Source organism: Protopterus annectens, chromosome 10.part0 (genome assembly GCF_019279795.1).
Source record: "Protopterus annectens isolate FY-2018-M chromosome 10.part0, PAN1.0, whole genome shotgun sequence".
Taxonomy (NCBI): Eukaryota; Metazoa; Chordata; order Ceratodontiformes; family Protopteridae; genus Protopterus; species Protopterus annectens.
In genome coordinates, this window is record NC_056744.1 from 626,147,482 (window position 1) to 626,170,210 (window position 22,729).

Here is a 22,729-nt window from a genome sequence, read left to right on the forward strand (position 1 = left end):
TTCTACCTGTGTTTACAGACGTAGGTGTTTGGGCACCTCTGACCACATTATTAGGTCGGCGCTACATAATTTAGGGTGGGGAGTGGTTCCACTACATAATGCAGGATGGGGGGGGGTTTCCATGTGTTTCCCTTCCTATTTCATTCATTTATAGATACAATGAATATTATTCTGGACATCAGTTATAAATTCACTACAGGTATGCAATAGTCCTGTCAACAGATGTGACAGTTGGTTGGTGTACTTATGTGTACGGACCTCTGCGATACTCGGGGCCTCGTTTCTACAGTGACAGGACAAGGCTATGACAACTCAGGGACAATCACGGACACTTCTACCATATTAATACTATTAACTTGGAACGTGTTGACAGATTCGTAATACTACTAATTTTCTGCAGTTAAATGCATCTATTACTCTTCATTGTTGTAAGTAGTCATTCTCATTCAACACCTTTCCTCCAAAGGTCACTGGCTTTGTGAGTGGATAAGAGGCTGGCCAGTTATTGTGCGAATGCTCTGACCATTGGTAGCATTGACATTGTCATATGTACAGGTTGGGATATATTCTGGGGACTAGGGTTGCCACCTTTTCAAATGGCCAAGATGGAACATTTTCGGAACACACATCAGATTTTACAGGCCGACACATACCCACAGTCAGTACAAAGGATAGAACTTTACTTATTTGCCTAAATAAAAGCTTATTCTTGTAGCAGTTTAGCTGCTTATTCTGTTTCTTGTAACATTTAAGTATTTTAAATACAGAAATAATTATTTTATGCAACTATTACATAACATATGGGACATAACTATGTCCTACAATCTCAGGACATTTGCCATTTTTAATATTTTTTGTCAGGACACAACTGCCCAAAGAGGAACTGTCCCTCGCAAAGTGGGACAGATGGTAACCCTACTGGGGATACCAGATTGTTTAGGCCAACACATAGCCACGGTCAGTGCAGGTTTAGAACATTCATTAGTTTCCTAGCTGTGAGCCTATACCTTTAGCACTTTTGTTGTTTGCCTGTTTCTTGTACGAATTACGTTTATTCTCTCCTGACGTTACCGCTTTAGGCAACTGTTACATGCAGTATGGTACATAGTTATTTCCTACAATCACAGGACATTTGGCATTGTATCATTGTTGGTCAGGTCACATCTACACACATTAATTGTCCCTCACACAGTGGATCAGGGGGTATCCTGTTTAGGTCAGTGCCTTCATCACCCTTATACCATGTGCCACTATGCGAATGTGTGCAATATATTCTCTCGCTTATTCATGTCAGGACACGTGCATCATGGGCAGGTGTTTGATCCTGGGTAGTAGGTTCTGCATGACCATCTAGGGCTGGACAGTCTCATGCACCACTACTACACATTCCAACTTGTGTCCAGATGTCTACAGGACTGGATATCGTGTCTTCATACCCATTCTAATGTTTACACAGGTTACTTATCCCATGAGGGATATCCAAAAATTTAACAAGACCAATAATAACAAGACCAATACCGACCATTCTTCTGGCATTATAAAAATGTACTGGGGGTTTTACATGCAAGAGATACATAGTTTGCAATCCTGAAACTGCCTAGGGTGACACTACCTACTACATATGCGTAGTGGTCACTATGTGTAGATGTGGCTGCGCCAAACTAGCAGGCTAAGTATGGCTGGATTTGGTGGACGTTCATGTATGGGGGTGGCTTGTGTGCTGTGGAGGGGATGCTGGGTAGTCCATTATGCATCCAGGTGTGTTGCTTTTGATATGGCCAGTTCCATCAGGACCAATCTGTGGGTATGTGCCGGTGACATTTCTGTACTTTTGTATCGCACATTTTAATATTCATATGTTTGTGGGATTGTGTTCTACAGTATGGCCTGTCTGGTTGTATTGCAGATGTGTATACATGTTTTTGTCTTTCTTTCTGCTTCACCCACTGCTCCCTCATACACCTCCGGTTCACCTATTCTGCATACGACACAGTCTCGCCTTTGAGGATTATACCATTACCCATCCCCCTCACACACATATTCCTGACACTCCAGCCATCACTGCTTTGGTTGATGGCCCATGGCACGGTCAAGGTAACACATTGCATACCCTACATATGTCAGGTACCTATATGGTTGTGTGGACTACCCTGCCATGTTTGACCTTCCACATGCTATACCTCATGCACATAGATACACGCCCATACTTAACTTTCATGACATGGTTGTTATACCCAGGTAATACCAGTTCAACTGTGACACATCCTGACAAGTTCGCTTGGACCGCAGATGTGTGGATTTTGGCCGACTGTTCTAATCATTGGTAGGATGCCACCTTTTCCTATGTCCAGGATGGGATATATTCCGGACACATATCCGATTGTACTGGACAACACGTACCCACAGTCAACGCTACAGATAATACTGTTCCTTTCAGCCTACATGTTGCCTTATTGTTGTAGCAGTTTATATGCTCCTTCTGTTTCGTTTACATGCTTATTCTATTTTCTGTCACATATGGTATGTTAAATATGGACATACCTATTGTATGTGACTATTACATGCGTTTGGGATATAAGTCGGTCATACGGTTGCTAGATATTTACATTTATCGTGTTTTGTGTTATGGACACATCTGCCCAGCTGTGTACCCTCCCTCACAATATGGGTCAGCTGGTGACCCTGATCATTGGGCTGGACGTACCTATTGGCGGCGTGCTAACATATGATGCGTTTCACTTCCACTTGGTATAACTATCTACACTGCATTGGACTACAGGCAAATGGTTTTCAATGTCATTTGTTCGAGGGATAGGGACCCATTATTCCCTACCGTGCATTTGTGTTTGCTTCTTCATTTTGTGTTCGCAGGAACTGTCTTGCATGCTTTGCATATGTTTCAGTATCCACGGACACTGACAGATGTGATTACTATTGCTTGCAAATTGTTATATGCAAGCATTTTAGGTTGCACATCGACAGCTGACGTTTCCACGCCTATGTGTGGCACTTTGACATGCCCTATGCACGTGGCTGTGGTGGCAGCGTGCCTTCATTAATATGCATTTGGCGCTACTGCACCATCTTCATGCCACACGGTCAGCGCAAGCCTAATGCCGGCCTTGCGCCGAGCTTCATGAATCCCGGGGCATATGTATTTAAGTACATTTACTTAAGTTTATAAATTTCATTTAACTGGCAATAACTGTCTTTCAGTGTTCACTTTACATAACAAGACATATTTTAAATACATCAGATTTTGGTTAGACCCTTCCTTGACTTTCAAATATAATATTGAGCAAATAAATTCAGAAACAAATAAATTCTTATTTTAGGTCTGGCGAATGTCAAAATGACACTACCATATGTCACATCATCACCTGATGAAGGCCTAAACCCCCATTGCCTTGACCTCCTACCAAAATCTTTCAGCAGTGCAGCCTTAATCAACCAAATAAGCACATGCATAACTTTAGGCTCTCACTAGGAATGTTAGTGTTCAGCTCTCCTCAAAGCTAACTACCTTCTTGCCATATAACTCATTTCTTTGTGTACTAAATAGTTCAAATCCAGTATCTGCTCCTCCTTGGCCAGTGAAATGATACTCATGATGAGGATGCTACAGTTTTTATCAAGCCACAAAAAAAAAAAACTCATTAACTTACCATGTCTTGTCCATACTATGACCAAATCCCTTAGATTCCCTCCTGATTACTTAGAAATCACAATGACTTTTGAGTTAATAGACTCACAGTTAATTTCTATACTCCAAGAGAAGCCTAAACCAAATACTTCCATCTTAACTATGCACCAGTCAGTTGAATCTCTCCCAAAGTCCACATCGACTCCTTTTTTCTGCTGTGTAGTTTATATTCACTAATGTAATGGCAATCCAATACTCGGCATCAGCATGACCTTAAAATATTACTTATGTTTCTAATGGTACCTCACAGTATGGACATTACTGATAGTATAAATGATACTTGTTAATGTGCTTAGTGGTACCTCATGTAAATCTAATGCTTACAGTGTGTAATCTAATTCTCTGTTTCTGTAAACAAGTCATATTTACAATAAATATCAATATCTGTAACTTTGTGCAATACAACCAGTTTGCTGATGTTATCTGAGCAGTTTATTTAATTCAGTCTTGCATTTGAGTCATGGCAGAAAAGAGTCCCTAGACCAGCCTACATCTCTGATTAACTAACAAAGAAAAAAAAAACAGAAATATTGTACCTAAGTAGCTCAGCAAGTTACCTCAGGTGACAAATTCTAAATAAAATGAAAATACATACACACATAAATAATTTGGAATCTATTTAAATGTTTTATTAATTAAATCCACTTGCATATATAAGTGTGCACTTGCGTGCATGCGTGTGTCTGTATTTGTGTGTATTTCACATGGAGTTTGGATTTTTCCTTAAGTTGGTGGGACCATGGAACATTTTTCTATAGAGTAAGAGGGTAGGGGCAATTCTTCCCATAAGTGCTTAAGGGGTTTCACACCTGCATGCAATATTTTATTTTTAAAAGTTTGTCAACTTGTGATTTTGGCAAGTTGTAGCAAATGCATATAAATAAACTTATGTAAGAACATTATAGAAGATTCGTGAACAAAGAGCTCCTGTTGTAGTTGATTTGTGACCAGGCTTCACCTATCCTCTGTCCAAAACTCTATTTTCTATTTTAGGAATTAAACTTTAGGTTCATTTTTGTTTCTAAAACTCTCCCATCCTCCTTGATTTCTTTCTGTAGTTCTCAGAAGCACCATCAATGATCCTTTATAGCATGCTGTGATAAACAGAACAGTTTTGTGATGACGGCTATGAGACTCCTCTTAAGTGGAAACAGCATTTAAGAATAAATTCCTGTTTACATTAAATATTGCTAAATCTGCAGTAATTTATTATAATGCATACATTAGTACACATGACTGACAACAGAAAAGAAAAAGATTGAGCAGAGAAATTTTGTAATAAAGTTTCATATTGGTGTTACTTTCAGAGACAGATTTCGAACAATGATAAATGTACTGGGAGATGCTTTTGCAGCAGGGATTATGGCTCATCTGTGCCGAAAGGACTTTGCTGCTGAAAATGACGAGGTAAGAAATAATTGTTGATGGTGCTGAGCTGACATCAGTAGAGCTATTCAGATTTTTCTCTTATCTGCAAACAGTATCATATAAATTGTACCTGCATGTTAAAGCTAGCCACTCTTCATTTTTGAACAAAGTAAATAAAATCTGCCTTTAAGTGAAATTAGCAGTGAACATTTTTTAGATGTTCAAGCCGTATTATAGAAGAAAATCAAAATTAATGTATTTCACTTCTGTCTTTACAAGTAATCTATGTGGTAGGTGATGTTATATATATAACAACAAACATACATCATTATATATTTAGCTGCTGCTATATAAAGCATGCAAAGCTATACAGCAGAACTACATATAACATCCATTCACAGTACTACAACATCATTTCATATTTCAAAAGAAAAAATTCTGGTTGTTTAATTTTAAGTAGATCTTGAAATTTTCCATGTCATTAAAACCTGGTGGAGTACAAGCATCTAGTTTCACTTGCCACCAATATTCTCTCCATTCCAACAACTCATCTATTATATCTTTGCCATGAGATGAAAACACCTTTTCCAATACTATATTTTTAAACCAGGCAGAAAAGCATTCACTATTGTGCTTAAATGAATCATTAGTGCTGTCTGAAGATCTAACAGAATAAAGTTGCTCATAAATTCTCTTGGACAATTTTCTGCAGGTGCTGCCAATATAAAAACCTGAATACTTCAAGCAGATTGCAGCATAAATTATATTCTTAGAACTGCACGTGAACAATGCAGGTGTTTTGTACAAAGTATTAACCAAATAAATCTCTGATATACCTTTAAAGAAAAATTCACAATGATTACAATTATTGCATGATACCATTTTTCCCATGCTGGTATTACAAATAATCTACCACTCCAACATATCTTCCAAACTTCTAGCCTTTAAAAAAAAAAAAAAAAAATTGAATCTTCTACAACATTAACACACTCTGGAAATCCCTGCAGTATTCTCCGATTATTCTGCACGATCTGTTTAAGATTAGCCACATCCAATGAATTAATTAATTTTATGGCCAGTATTCTATCCCAGTATCCATGAGTAGTTCAATTGCATTCATCATTCTGAACTAAACAAGGTTTATATTTGTCTTTCCTACCCACAGGAACAGTGCAGAACTGTTCCTCTATCGTATTTGGTGTACAACTTCTCGACAAAAAATTATGTTTAAGTAAAGTAGATTCTGATTATAAAAAATGATTTTCTGTCAAACAACTTGCTCTAATAACCTGTCCCTTGACCATGTTCCTTTTTAAGCAAGATGAATGCATACTAGTGTAATACAAATAACTGTTACTGTTAATGGGTTTCAGAAATAACTTAGTAGTAAGTCTACCTTCCTTTTTAATCACTATTATATCCAAAAAATATATTTCAGTTGCATAATAATATACGCTTCTATATTGTTCAAATAATGAAAAAATCTATATAGTTGATCTAAGGAACCTGACCAAATTAAAAAATATATGTATATATCATAAATAAAGCACTTAATTTGATGGTTGTCATATATCTGGAAGACCTAATATGTATGTTTTCCCAGACTACCATACCTAGGAGCCATAGTGCCACCCTCCATCACTACTCTAGTAATATACCTATATAACACATTTTCAAAAAGTAATAAAATTATAGGATAAAATACTATTCAACATTTTTATTAATAACCAAATATACTTCTTTATACTCCTTTGGAATGGAAGACTCAGAGTGTATGTATATGTATATATATATATATATATATATATATATATATATATATGTGTGTGTGTGTGTGTGTGTAGTGTGATACCATTTACAAACCTTCATCTTTGGAAATATTTGAATACAGTGCATTAACATTAAGTATGACTAAAAAATCCTCATCACGCATGTTCCCATTTTTAATAGCATGAATAAAATGAAATGAATCCTTAATAAAACATTTGATCTTTGAAACAACAAAACTTTTTTTTTTCCTACAAGTACTGCCAGGGGCTCAGTATTTGCTGCTTGGCTAGATACAGTTAATCTTAAAGGGGGATCCAATATATCACTGTGTAATTTGGGAAGCCCAAAAACATATGAAGCAACTGCATGATTCTTTCACAAGAAACTATCAGCATTAATATCATGTAATCCATCCACTAACCATTCATCAATAAAGGAATCAATACATCTCACTGTACATTTTATTTTTTGTAAATTCAACCTTACATAATCCTTGGGGGAGTTTAATAAATCCAACATCTTGTAAGACAATCGGTCAAGAACAACAATGAAACCCCCTTTGTAAGCTTTAAGAATAATAACATCCTGATAATATCTCAAATTCCGTAAAGCCTCATTTTCAGCTGTATTCAAATTGTAATACTTATTAGTAATAGGTTTTTCAAACATAACTCTAATATTCCTCTCACATATATTTAAAAAAAATGGCTATTTCAGATGGTAAAGGCAGATTAAAGGTACTAGGTTTCTTGAAACAAGAAATAGATGTGGAAAAAACATCCTTACTATACTGAGCATTAAACCGTGCCAAACTTAATTTATGTGAATATTTTCTTAGGCTGTTGATTTTAAATCACCCTTATCTTTTATAGCTGAGAAATGCTGCACATGTGGTGTAGTGTTTGTATCAGTGTTTATCCTAATTTCATGACTGTATGACAATGGATTTGTATAAGGAGGATGGATGGAGGGTGCAAACAGGGCTTGCCATCTGCATAATCATATATTTTGTTTTCCACATTTTCCAGTGTTTGTTGGATTTAAATATCATGGGATTGATTATAGCTGATTCCTTGTTAGAGAGTCTATTAACTAATGTAAATCCTCTAGCTCAAAGGAAATGTTCTGCTCCTAATCAAATAATTGCAGTAGATTCAGCTAATGTTTGAGCAGTAAGTGTTACTAACAGAGAATACCACAATTCTCTGAAAGATGATGTGCCTTCTCATCAGTGGTACAGTCTTATACTCAAATGGCCTGAGCTGTGTTATGTAGTGTACATTCAAGGCATATGTCTTAAGTGGAATTGGCCTGAACAGTGCTGTATAGCAAAGTTCCCAGGTAATTCCCTTATGTAGTGTTGTGTTTAAGCAATGTTATGCAGTGCAGTTTTCATGCAGATGTCTTATGTGCAATGGTGCCTGAGCACTGTTTTGTTGTACAGTTCCCAGAGTGATGCCTTATGTAGTATTGTGCCTGAGCAGTGTTGTATAATATGTAGTATTGTGCCGGTGCACCGTTGTATAATATGTAGCTTTGTAACTGAGCAGTGTTGTATAATACGTAGAATTGTGCCTGAGCAGTGTTGTATAATATGTAGCATTGTGCCTGAGCAGTGTTGTATAATATCTAGCATTGTGCCTGAGCAGTGTTGTATAATATGATCTACTGTGCCTGAGCAGTGTTGTATAATATGATCTACTGTGCCTGAGCAGTGTTGTATAATATGTAGTATTGTGCCTGAGTAATGTTGTATAATATGTAGTATTGTGCCTGAGTAGTGTTGTATAATATGTAATATTATGCCTGAGCAGCTTTGTATAATATGTACTATTGTGCTTGAGCAGCGTTGGACAATATGTAGTATTGTGCCTGAGCAGTGTTGTATAATACATAGTATTGTGCCTGAGCAGTGCTGTACAATATGTAGTATTGTGCCTCAGCAGTGTTGTACAATACGTAGAATTGTGCCTGAGCAGTGTTGTATAATATCTAGCATCATGCCTGAGCAGTGTTGTATAATATGATGCATTGTGCCTGGGCAGTGTTGTATAATATGTAGTAGTGTGCCTGAGCAGTGTTGTATAATATGATCTACTATGCCTGAGCAGTGTTGTATAATATGTAGTATTGTGCCTGAGCAGCATTGTATAATATGTAGCATTGTGCCTGAGCAGTATTGTATAATATGTAGCATTGTGCCTGAGCAGTGTTGTATAATATGTAGCATTGTGCCTGAACACCATTCTATAATATGTAGCATTGTGCCTGAGCAGTGTTGTATAATATTTAGTATTGTGCCTGAGCAGCATTGTATAATATGTAAAATTATGCCTGAGCAGTTTTGTATAATATGTAGTATTGTGCCTGAGCAGCGTTGGACAATATGTAGTATTGTGCCTGAGCAGTGTTGTGTAATGTGTAGTATTGTGCCTGAGCAGTGCTGTATAATATGTAGTATTGTGCCTGAGCAGTGTTGTATAACATGTAGCATTGTGCCTGAGCAATGTTGTATAATATGCAGTATTGTGCCTGAGCAATGTTGTATAATATATAGTATTGCCCCTGAGCAGTGTTCTACTGTATAATATGTAGTATTGTGCCTGAGCAGTGTTGTATGATATGTAGCATTGTGCCTGAACACCATTCTATAATATGTGGTATTGTGCCTGAGCAGTGTTGTATAATATATAGTATTGTGCCTGAGCAGTGTTGTATAATATGTAGCATTGTGCTTCAGCAGTGTTGTATAATATGCATTATTGTGCCTGAGTAGTGTTGTATAATATGTAGTATTGTACCAGAGCAGTGCTGTATAATATGATGTATTGTGCCTGAGCAGTGTTGTATAATATGCAGTATTGTGCCTGAGCAGTGTTGTATAATATGATGTATTGTGCCAGAGCAGTGTTCTATAATATATAATATTGTGCCTGAGCAGTGTTGTATAATATGTAGTATTGTGCCTGAGCAGTGTTCTATAATATGTAGTATTGTCCCTGAGCAGTGTTCTATAATATAAAGTATTGAGTCTGAGCAGTGTTCTATAATATGTAGTATGGTGCCTGAGCAGCATTGTATAATATTTAGTATTGTGCCTGAGCAGTGTTGTATAATATGTAGCATTGTGTCTGAGCACTGTTCTATAATATGCAGTATTGTGCCTGAGCAGTGTTGTAAAATATGTGGTATTGTGCCTGTGCAGTGTTGTATAATATGTAGTATTGTCCCCGATCAGCGTTGTACAATATGTACCATTGTCCCTGAGCAGTGTTCTGTAATATGTAGCATTCTGCCTAAGCAGTGTTTTATAATATCTAGCATTGTACCTGAGCAGTGTTGGTTAATTCCTGGTATTGTATATGAGCAGTGTTGTGTAGTGCAGTTCCCAGGTTAAGGCATTATTTAGAATTGTGTCTGAGCAGTATTGTATAATATGTAGTATTGTGCCTAAATAGCCTTATATAATATGTAGCATTGTGCCTGAACAGTACTGTATAATATGCAGTATTGTGCCTGAGCAGTGTTGCATAATATATTGTCCCTGAGCAGTGTTCTCTAATATATAGTATTGTGCCTAAGCAGTGTTGTATAACATGTAACATTGTGCCTGAGCAGTGTTGTATAATATGTAGCATTGTGCCTGATCAGTGTTAGTTAATTCCTGGTATTGTGTATGAGCAGCGCTGTATAGTGCAGTTCCCAGATAATTGCATTATTTATAATTTGCCTGAGCAATGTTGTATAATATGTAGTATTGTGCCTGAGCAGTGTTAGTTAATTACTGGCATTGTGTATGAGCAGCGCTGTATAGTGCAGTTCCTAGATAATTGCATTATTTATAATTGTGCCTGAGCAGTGTTGTATAATATGTAGTATTGTGCCTGAGCAATGCTGTATAATATGCAATATTGTACCTGAATAGCCTTGTATAATATGTAGCATTGTGATTCAGCAGTGTTGTATAATATGTAGCATTTTGTCTGAGCAGTATTGTATAATATGTAGTATTGTGCCTGAATAGCCTTATATAATATGTAGCATTGTGCCTGAGCAGTGTTGTATAATATGATGTATTGTGCCTGAGCAGTGTTCCATAGTATGTAGCATTGTGCCTGAGTAGTATTGTATAATATGCAGTACTGTGCCTGAGCAGTGTTATATAATATGTAGTGAGCAATGTTCTATAATATGTAGTATTGTGCCTGAGGCGTGTTGTATAATATATAGTATTGTGCCTGAGCAGTGTTGTATAATATGTAGCACTGTGCCTGAGCAGTGTTGTATAATATTTAGTATTGTGCCTGAGCAGTGTTATATAATATGATGTATTGTGCCTGAGCAGTGTTGTGTAATATGTAGTATTGTGACTGAGCAGTGTTGTATAATATGATGTATTGTGCCTGAGCACTGCTGTATAATATGTAGTACTGGGCCCGAGCAGTGTTCTATAATATATAATATTGTGCCTGAGCAGTGTTGTATAATATGTAGTATTGTGCCTGAGCAGTGTTCTATAATATGTAGTATTGTCCCTGAGCAGTGTTCTATAATATAAAGTATTGTGCCTGAGCAGTGTTGTGTAATATGTAGCATTGTGCCTGTGCAGTGTTGTATAATATGTAGTTTGATGCCTGAGCAGCATTGTATAATATTTAGTATTGTGCCTGATCAGTGTTGTATAATATGTAGCATTGTGTCTGAGCACTGTTCTATAATATGTAGTATTGCACCTGAGCAGTGTTGTATAATATGTAGTATTGTCCCCGATCAGCGTTGTACAATATGTATCATTGTCCCTGAGCAGTTTTCTGTAATATGTAGCATTCTGCCTAAGCAGTGTTTTATAATATGTAGCATTGTACCTGAGCAGTGTTGGTTAATTCCTGGTATTGTGTATGAGCAGTGTTGTGTAGTGCAGTTCCCAGATAAAGGCATTATTTAGAATTGTGTCTGAGCAGGGTTGTATAATATGTAGTATTGTTCCTGAGCAATATTGTATAATATGCAGTATTGTGCCTGAGCAGTGTTGTATAATATGTATGACCACTGTTCTGTAATATGTAGTATTGTGCCTGAGCAGTGTTGTATAATATATTGTCCCTGAGCAGTGTTCTATAATATATAGTATTGTGCCTGAGTAGTGTTGTATAACATGTAACATTGTGCCTGAGCAGTGCTGTATAATATGTAGCATTGTGCCTGAGCAGTGTTAGTTAATTCCTGGTATTGTGTATGAGCAGCGCTGTATAGTGCAGTTCCCAGATAATTGCATTATTTAGAATTGTGCCTGAGCAATGTTGTATAATATGCAATATTGTACCTGAATAGCCTTGTATAATATGTAGCATTGTGCTTCAGCAGAGTTGTATAATATGTAGCATTTTGCTTGAATAGCATTGTATAATATGCAGTATTGTGCCTAAGCAGAATTGTATATATAGCTCCCACTGTATTTCATTATAGAAGTAACAAACTGCAGTTTTTTGTTACACCACAAGGTGGAGCTCCTTTTCAGGAATATGAAAGACAATTTCAAAAGTGAAAGTGAGGAGACTGGAACACTAGCTGAAGGAGGGAAGACTGAAAGACTAGCTGAAGGGAAAAGGGCCTTGCAGCATGACTGGGTTTTTCTTTTCTAGTGGTTTGGGACAGAGAAGTGAGGTAGCAGTTTGTGTCTGTCTCTTGCTAAAATCCTGGATGATGGTATTTTGTGGATTCAAGAGAGAAGTCTGAAACCAATAGTTCCTCGCCTTCATATGATTCAGCAAGAAAAGAAGTTCCCTTGGGCCTAGTGCAGAGATGCCATAGATGACTACCAGAGTTCTGGTGGGTGATTTTCCAATTTTTTCATTGGGGGAACTGCGGTGCCAGGTCACTGGGATATTCTCAACAGAGTGGTGAGAGGCTTTTGGCCGTCAGTTTTATACTTTTATAAGACTGTGGATCCCCCCTCCAAACGCTTTGTGGATTACAAATAGCTGGGATCCATATGAGCTCCAACCTTGGGCCCTATCATGCCGGCAGTAGGACTGTAAGTAGTCACTGGCCAGTGAACAGGGCACAATAGAGTGTCTCATAGTTGGTCTGTTTAGATTGATCAAGGGGATAGAGGGTGTTAGTACTGTTGCCTTAAAGACTCTATTGATAAATGACATTGCATTTTCTGATATTTGTATTGCTGCATTGTAAATCTTTATTGTTCAGGGACATTGCATCTTTTTCATATCTGTACTGTTTTATTATAACCCCCTTTTTTACCCCTCAATGACATTGCATTTTTTTCTAGTATTTGTAATGCTGCATTATAAAAGCTTTACTGCTCATTGATATTGCCTTCTTTGTGCATGTTTGAATGTCAAGACCTTTTCTGTTGAGTTCTGGGGAAGGGGGTGAATGTATGGTTTCATTACATGCATATCTCACTCTGCCTTACTGCTAACTAGTGCACTGTTGAAATAATTTGTTTGTTGTTGTGCTATTGCCCTTTAAAACTAAAGTGTCACCTAGAATAAAATCTGTTATCTCTTGCCACCTTGGGGTGTTGGGCCAACATAAAATGGGTGTCACCAGAGTCAGGTAGGAAGGAACCCATATCTACTTCAGCTACACCTGTGGGTGCGCTACATATAATATGTAGTATTTTGCCTGAATAGTATTGTATAATATGTAGTATTGTGCCTGAGCAGTGTTGAGGATTACAGTTACTGGACAGATACTTTATAAAGAGTTGTACCATAGAAGTGTTGTGTACTGTGGTTCCGAGACAGATGCTTTATGTAGAATTTTGCCTGAGCAGTACTGCGTAGCACAGTTCCAAGACAGTGCCTTTTGTAGTATTACATCTGAACAGTGCTGTGTGTACTTGGAAGAAAGTGCACAGATACCTTAATCTGAAAGTTAATTATATAAAACTAATGAACACTTCATTATCCGTGAATAAAATAAGCATTATTTATGACTACTGTTGTACGTTCACTTGAAAAGCATCAGAATTTAATGAGTGTAGAGGTCAGAAATACATAACTAATTATTTTTTTTTCATTTCTGCTTTTGTTTACTGTAGCACTGTAGCTATGGCTGTTTCAGTCACATGGATCATAAAAGTCTCATCTTCTTTCACTTATTATATATGTTTAAAAATAACATCAGGAACTATGGAACAAGTAACCAATAATTGCAGGTATTCTGTAATCTTTATATAGTAAATTACAAAATAAGATTATTCTATGCAATATATGTGCAGCAAACTTAGCAAATTGTATAGACTGGATTCATAAACATTGGTGCACAACGGAGTAATATCAGAACACAGTATACCTGCATATCAAAGCCTTAAACAACAGATAAAGATTTGTACACAGTGGTGTAAGACCATGTAAGTAGTGTTGTCTAGTTGCGTCAGAATTGTAGTCCATGCATGGTGAGCATATGTAGATCATATCCCTCATGAATGTATGTGATTTAAGAAGCCAGTACCACTGAAGTATCATCTGGTTCCAAAAGGGTGACCAGTAGGATAGCAACAACTTACTATACAATGGTACTTTGCTTGTTACTGCAGTAATCTTTCTTCCCCAGTAGTATGTTGCTCAGCATATAGTGCTCAGACACATTATAGTGCTGTTAGAAGCAAAGAGACCTATGACATCTCTGCTGCATGGCAAGAAAATCCCTACCAACAACTGATTTTCCTAAGATGTAGGCAAACTGACGATCACACATATACTCACTGTGTCTCGATACAGATGTTGGTGAGCTCCCATCAGTGTGAACTTACACAGAACCAGATCACCATAGTAGCATATTATGGTAACCCCCCCCCCCAAACTGTTGTAATTTGTATGGAATTGTTACAAATTGTTCCTAAGCCTCTAACAGCCATACATAGGGCAGCACTGACTGGTATCTTAGTAGCTAGCTACTTAGTAACGTATAGTAAAGTATAATGTACCTTGCTAAGCTGCTTGCCGCCTCTATATTGTATACAGTGTTATGCCATCCCACACACAGGAGCACGTACTACACGGTAGTGCACTATGTGGTGCGCTGTGTTATATGTATGCCATTCAAGATAAAAAGGGATGTATGCTGTATGGCCTAATAGGTATTAAGCATAACTGCCTCCATCAATGAACAATGTCTGTGAATCCCAGGGATATTGTTATGCTGCAATCCATAAAGCCATTTGTATTATTTATAATAGGAACTGTAAACAAAAGTATGAAAAAAACCTTATATTACATACAATATTATTTCTCTTGCATTTGTTACAGTTGACAGTTCTTCATAATGAGGACTAATGCATGATAGGGAATTCAGTCCCAGTGATTAATGTATTTATTTAAGTTGGACTAATGCATGATAGGGAATTCAATCCAAGTGATTAATGTATTTATTTTTTTATTTTTTTATTATTTATTTTATTTTATTTTATTGATGTTTGATTACCCGGAAAGTTCAACTGGCTAGGTACTCATTTTCAGTGGTGGCCTGAAGAGAGAAGCTTGAAAGTATGACAAAAATATTTTGAGAACAATAATTTTGCAATCTTCAAAAATAATACAAAATATCTACAGTTTAAATAATTATATCAAATTAGACATAATGTGACAACGTTGGTTAAAAATAGATACAGCTTATAGGACAATGATTTAATATTTAGAGAAATTTTAGAGAAACTTATGTAAGTTAGTGTAATACAAACAGGAACTGCAAAATAAAGTGAGCGAAAAAAAAAAACAGGGTTATGGCAAATTTAGATAGAGACTCAGGCAAAAAAAGTTATGGAAGTTAGGAAGTGAGTGAAGAAGGGCCAGTAAGGAGGTGTAAGCATAGGCGGCCTTAGGCATAGGCCAACTAAGTGGCCGCCTAGAGCGCTGCTCTAGTAGGGGCACTTTTCCAGTATTTATTTGGTGTAGCTAGACCAGGATGGGGGTACCAGATGGTATGGTGGGTGGCGCTGTGGACCGTTTTGCCTAGGGCACCAGTTGACGTAAGGCCGCTCCTGGGTGTAAGGTATGTGTAAGTACTTGTTCATATTCAGGGAGGTACTTTATCCTGGAGTTGAGCAGGAACAGAGGCATATTTTGGCTAGGAAGTCTTTCAGAATGGTTTAAAGGACTGGAGGGAGGGTATTCACCTGACAGATATAAGTAAGGAGTTCCAGGCTTTAGTCATATGGTATGAGTACAGACCATACAGACCATGCCAAGCAGATTTGATAGGTTTGTAAAGCGAGAGAGGTTTTTGATCATTGGATTGTAGTGACCGAGTGGGAATATGGTTGCATAGAATAATACTCAGTGCGGGGCAAGCGGATGGATGCTGGATAATGTTACAGGTAGTAAGAAGCTGCGTATATGTTAACTGATGAGCTAGTTGTAACCAATTTAGGCTTTTTAGTGTGTATACAGCGGTGGGTTCTTAAAGAGGTATTTCCTGTAAATTTAGGCACTTTGTTATGGTACTGTTCAGGTTTTGCTTTTTTGTGATTCCCGGAAGCTAGTAAGGATGACAGCACACATAAAGTAGTGAGGGGAGGAGATAAGTAGTGGCAAGTGTAGTTTTAGTTTCATTGGTGAGAAAGTTTTTGGCTCTGTAAAGCATCAGTAGTTTTTGGTGAGTTTTTTATGCAATTTTGTATATGCAGATTGAATTTAAGATTATCATTCATTATAATTGCTAATAATTTGTTACGAGAAATGGTAACATTATTAAGAGAGTGGATTTTAAAGTTCGTTTTTTTCATGAGAGAGGAATTTTAGGAAAAAAAATGAAGTAGTTAGTTTTTTGGGGGTAGCTGTGAGTTACAAAGCCACGTTTCAGTGGCTGTTAAATCTTCACAAGTATTTTATTTTCATGTGTGCACTGATGTCTGATGTGCATATGAGTGTGGAGTTATCCGTGTATACTATTAGGAAAACCTGTTGTGTGGATGCATGGAGGGTGTTGGTGAGAATGTTAAAGAGGAGGGGACCAAGGATAGAGCCTTGTGGTATACTGGTGGTGACTGGGAGGTATGGAAAGAGGGTGTGGTTCCATTTTACTGATTGATACCTATTGGGCAGGTAGCTTTTGAACCATAAAAGGTTAATAGAAGGTTAATCATGTGCTGCTTCCATAGTAGAAAGATAATCTGTATATGTTAGAAAAGCCCAATACCTCTTTTAGAGTCATTCAGCATGATAAATGAACTTATATGGAAACAAATAACATAGCAAATTCTGAAAATATTTCTTGTTCAGGTTTGTAAAAGGCAGATCATGTCTCCTAAACCTGATAGACTTCTTTGAAGCAGTCACCAAAGCTGTAGACGAGGGTAAGGTGGTTCACACAGCCTATCTAGATCTCGCCATGGCTTCCGACACCATCCCCCACTCTAGAATTATAGATAAACTCACTAAACTGGGTATAAATCCCTATGTCACAAGATGAGTTGCCAACTGGCTTACTGACAGAACCCACACTGTGAAAGTAGCAGACTCCAAATCTGACCAGACTAGTGACAAGTGGTGTACCACAAGGTTCAGTCCTGGGTCCTCTCCTGTTTGCTATCTACTTTTCTGAAGTACAGGCTAACACAGAAGGTCTGTGGCTAACGAAGTTCACAGATGGCTGCAAACTAGGAGCCATAATCGAAACTCCTAATGATGTGGACATCCTACAAAAGGGCCTCACTGAGACAGATGCCTGGTGTCAAAGCCATGGCCTCAAGCTCAATGCCAAAAAGTGCATTGTCATCCCCTTTGGTAAAAACTCTGTACCCATGAAATACCACATAGGCAGTAGTAAACTTAACAGCAAAAGTGTGATAAGAGACCTTGGGACACAGGTGGACAGTAGTCTCTCCTTTGATAATCACATCGCCACAGTAGTCAGGCAATCCATCTATGTGGCACACCTCATCACAAAAGGTTTCTTATCCAGGAAAAAAGAGGTCATCGTTCCCCTCTACTCATCACTCATTAGACCCATTATAGAGTACAATGCCCCTTTTGGTATGTACCTCACAAGACATCTACAACAACTGGAAAGGCCGCAGAAATACCTCACAAAGAGGATTACCAGCCTCAAACAGATGCCCTATGCAGACCGTCTCAAAAATCTCCAGCTTTACTCTGTCGCATATCACCTACTCAGAGGTGATCTCTGCCTAATATACAAAGCTATGTCAAACCCAGAGCTGTTGGACATGCTCCACTTAAAGAAATCCCAATCCCTCCGAGCTACACGCTCTAGGGACCTAAACCTTGTCACCACAATAAACTGAACATGCTGGAGGGATAGATTCCTGTCCCAGAGACTTCCCATACTCTGGATCAAACTACCTATCTATATCAAACAAAGCTCCTCATTAGCACTCTTCAAGAAAAATCTTGATGATTGGATGGGAAATAGGAAATTCACCCCAGGGATCACTTCCGTGGCTCTGCTCGACAGTGGCACAGGAAAATCATTTTCCTGGGTGGCGAAAGCCAAGGTACCTTTTTGGCTAGGCTTATATAGGCCCTAGGGCCAATATCCTAGTACCTACCTATGAACCTATGTAAATCCACACTGGTTTCTACTTAGGCACAAGTCCATTGAAGTGATGGCAGAACCTGGCTCATTTCTTTTTAGGTAAACTTTCTCTTTACTGCAAATTGATCCTCCTGTCTCTAAGGATGACCAGGGCTCCAAAAGCAGTAAAGTGAAATATTACAGTTCTAAGTGCCTTTAGAAGAGAACAGGCTGCACAGCAGTCATGTATCCAGACAGATCCTGCTTAAAACTCAGTTGTAATTTTATAGTTATTTGTTGTTAGCTGAGAAGATAAGATGAACTGAACTTTATTTGTTAGCGCTAATTCCCTATGCAAATGTTTGTAATAGGTTCATAGGTTTGTGGGTGCTACTAAGCTGATGATCCCAGGGAGTCTGTTTAAGGCTAGGCATTTTTTTCAAATCTCTCTGATAAGTTTTGATACCCTAGGGTTATTTTAACAGATATATGTATGCTTGGGCATGGGTGGGCAAGCAGTTACAGACTACTTCTTTCTAATAGAGACATAGGTGCAATACCAGGGGTACATTTTGAATTCCTTATCCACCTGTCCAAGTATTACTTGAATTGGGTTAGGGAATAACTTTGCTTTAATTATATGGGAAGCCTGTTCCAGAGAATGGTTAGTCTCCGTGACACATACAGCATGTCCTACTTAATGTTGCAGACGAGGTTTAGAGTCATAATATTTATTCTGATACTATTTGTTTCATGGATGTGCAACAGATCCATCAGAGGGGGATCACAGGATACTTTGTAGGCCAGGCATTGATCACCTCAATGGAAGTCAATAGAAAATTTTGTACAGGGATAGAGCTTTGAGGTGGTCTCCATAGGACACGTTGTTTTTTCCCTCTATCCTTTTTGTGAGGAACCTATGTGGATGTTCCAGTTGTTGCACACACCTAGCCAGGTACATACCAGATGGGTGTTTTTAGTTTGATAACTGGTCTGATGTGGATTGAGTACAGTAGAACAATGACATTCTTGGACCTAGATGCCAAGAGAGACCTTTTCTCCATAGTCCTCTGCCGAAAAGGGTCTTTGTCCAGTCTAAACTTCCTGGCTGTCAAAAACAAACAAACAAACAAATAAAAAACTGAGTAAGTGATTATGGAACTATTGGAATGATGTGCCTAAAGAATTAGTGAAGTAAAATTGTCAGAAGTGTGTATTTCGATAAAAGGGAAAGCAAGTGAACAAAGAGTAAAGCAAGGGGATATCAATAAGATTTGCTACAAAACATTTGTTTCAAGTTCCTCTTGGGGCTCTGTTTTTTACCCATGTGGATTGCCAGCTTTTGTTCTTTTCTGGGATCTTAGCCAAGTCCAACTCACCAAATGGTTCTCCAGCATTCCCAAACTCTCACTATTAGACCTTAAATACTTCCTGCTAAATTGGCTATCCACTTCCTCTGCAAACATTTAATTGTTCTTTTTTTTTCCTTCTAAATATATGATCTTCAACTCTCATTTGCCTATTCTTTTAAGCAGAGCTGGATTGTGATTAAATGAATCCCTAGGCCTCCCTTCCCTCACAGCCATCCTGATATTCCATTACTTGGCTGTCTGTCCTCACATAACCATAAAACATTCTTCAAACCTTTTAGTGTTCATATTAGTTATTTTTGCGTACTTCTTCAATGATCACAAAGATTAGGATATAATTTAAAACTGTTATTTCAAATTTTACACCAAAAACAGGACAGCCATGTACTAAACAAAATAGTCTCATACTGAAAACAAACTTACCATGAGCAACAGTATACAACTCTTCCCTTGAAACTCACATTTAATGAAAATATATCTGGCAGTCAATGAAACTACAATGTGTGCTGAGACTCATAATCAAACAGTATATAGTGAAACATTAATTAGTGCCTATGTGAATGACACAGGAATTTAAAAGACAAATGTGCAATGCATTTTAACAGCTTGGGACAACTCACTGGATGCAAGCGCCCCTTTTCGGGGAAGCCTGGGAGCACTGTCTGGAAAAGTGACTTGGTTAGAGGCACACAGCAGACAAATGAAGGCCAGGGAAGCAAACCCTGCACTAAGAAATCAGCTCATAGCCTTACTCAATCAGCTAGACTGTTATAGCCCAACATGGTTCTTTTCACACTGTACACCTTCAAAAAAATGATATTATTAAAAATGTATTTACATTTAAAATACTAACATTAATCTCATAGACTTTATGTTGTCCAGTTTATTCACAGCCAACTTATAAACACAGTGTGAACAGTCAACACAGGAAGGAAACCAGTGATTGGACCTAAAGCACATGGCTCATAAGATAATGTTTCTGTTTATTATAGTTTCTTCCTCCTGTTTACTACAATCGGTTTCTTCCTTAGCACCATAACTACTCTGGGTTGCCAGAACCGTATTTATACTCACATATTCAATTACAGCCACTTACATGACCGTGACTGGCATTACTGACTAATTGTAATCCCCAGTGACTTACCAGAATTTTTCTTCAATCATCATGAAACTGGAACTGTAAGGAAGTAATCATCCAGGAACTGGAACTGTAAGTAGGCAGTCATCCTGGAACTGGAATTCGAAGGAGGTAATCATACTGTGACTGGAACTGGAACTGTAAGCAGGTAGTCATCCTGGAACTGGAACTGTAAGGAGGTAGTCATCCTGGATCTGGAACTGTAAGTTGGTAATCATAGTGGAACTCTTGGTGGCAGAACAATCATCCTGGAGCAGTTGTGTAATGATCCTTGAGGGAGAAGGAAATGCATGCACATGTAAACACACGCGCGCACACACACACACACACACACACACACACACACACACACACACACACACACACACACACAGACGCACATGCACACACACACACACACACACACACACACACACACACACACACACACACGCACATACTATCTCTCTCCTGGAAATTGTACAAGTTTTGTGTTCATGTGCTTCACATTTTCTGTTATTAAAATCTTCTCATGCTCTGAAACAAACAATTGTGTGCATTAATCTCCTGCTCTAAAACAAATCTTCATTCTGATTTAAGTTTCTCAGACCACCCAGGCTTCAGCATCCTGGACTTATGTGCATGCTGACAAATGGGGTGGGGCTGAACTTCCACTTCTATGTGTTGATGCTGTGCTGATGGTGCACCGACGCCCACAATATCGAGTGCCCAAAATCTCGAAATCCACGGCACAACAGCAATGATGAGCAGTTCATGTGATAAGCCAACACCAAACCACATTTCTATGTGCACAACAACACCCTAAGATGTCATACAACGGAAAACAAATAATTACAACAAACCCACGTCACTGTAACATCTGAACACCATCCCTTGACCCTAACATACGTTACTTTAACACCGACGTAACATAACAACAGACTAATACAGTGTAATAACGTCACAAAATACAAACAGATACTGGAACAATGGCAGCATAATGCCTAATATGCAGCTATAACATCTCACATTTTAAGTAGCCTTGCAATACATCTCACAAACTCTAGGGTCGAATAATCAGCTTTCTTGTCTAATAGCCGTTGAAACTTTTCCTGTCTTTCTACAACACGCCTACATTTGGGAGAGGGTGGACATCCAGCTGCTAATTGCTCATGAAGGCTATCCACTCTGTTCTGTTCTTTACTAAGGCACATCATTAATACAGAGAGATCTGCAGCCCTATCTCCAAGTAAACATTTCAACCACCGGTGCCACACCTCCACCGAGTTCTGGGTGCGCGGCAAAAAGAGTCTATTCAACTCAGAAACATTCCAAAATGTCACAGGAAATAAGGGTGGAAACCTACTAATGGCAGTTGACCTAGTAGTAAATTTCCTGACCTGACCTTGTACATATCAGTCTGTAAAATACTTTATTAATTCTCTACCCTGTTCAGGAAATGACCCCTTCAACTCAGTGAACGTTGGTATTACGACTCATCAAGGAATGCAAGTCCAACCAAAGATTTAACAGATAACAGGAACCCATGGCATCTGTTGTAAAGTGATCCTAACCCTAACTGTTGCACTTTTCGCCACACATTCATGCCGAAGTGAAAAAGGCAACCCTTTGCAGTAACATCAGTGAAGTTAAGCCTAATACTTTTAATGGCTGCTACTTCATAATCACACAAGATATACTGTAGTGACAGGTTTAATTCCTGGCAAGCAAACAGATGTAATACACAGTGCCACAACGTATTATATGCACGGAGTGACTTTTTGGACATTAGAGCGTAAATAAGCGGAGCAGACTTACTACAGCCACAACACTTAACTATGCCATGAATACTATATAATTGATGACAAATAGCACCCTTACAGAAGTACGTTCCGTCCA

The 22,729-nt window shown here is 38.1% G+C and overlaps 1 protein-coding gene across 2 annotated transcripts in view; it reads left to right on the forward strand.

Annotated features, from left to right (window-relative positions):
* The window catches only part of SLC1A7 (solute carrier family 1 member 7), a 941,247-nt gene that overhangs the window by 885,893 nt on the left and 32,625 nt on the right, over positions 1-22,729 (forward strand). For both annotated transcript variants that reach the window (XM_044085451.1, XM_044085450.1), the window contains one exon: positions 5,011-5,110. In XM_044085451.1, the coding sequence (XP_043941386.1) occupies positions 5,011-5,110 (100 nt within the window). The remainder of the gene's footprint in view (positions 1-5,010; positions 5,111-22,729) is intronic.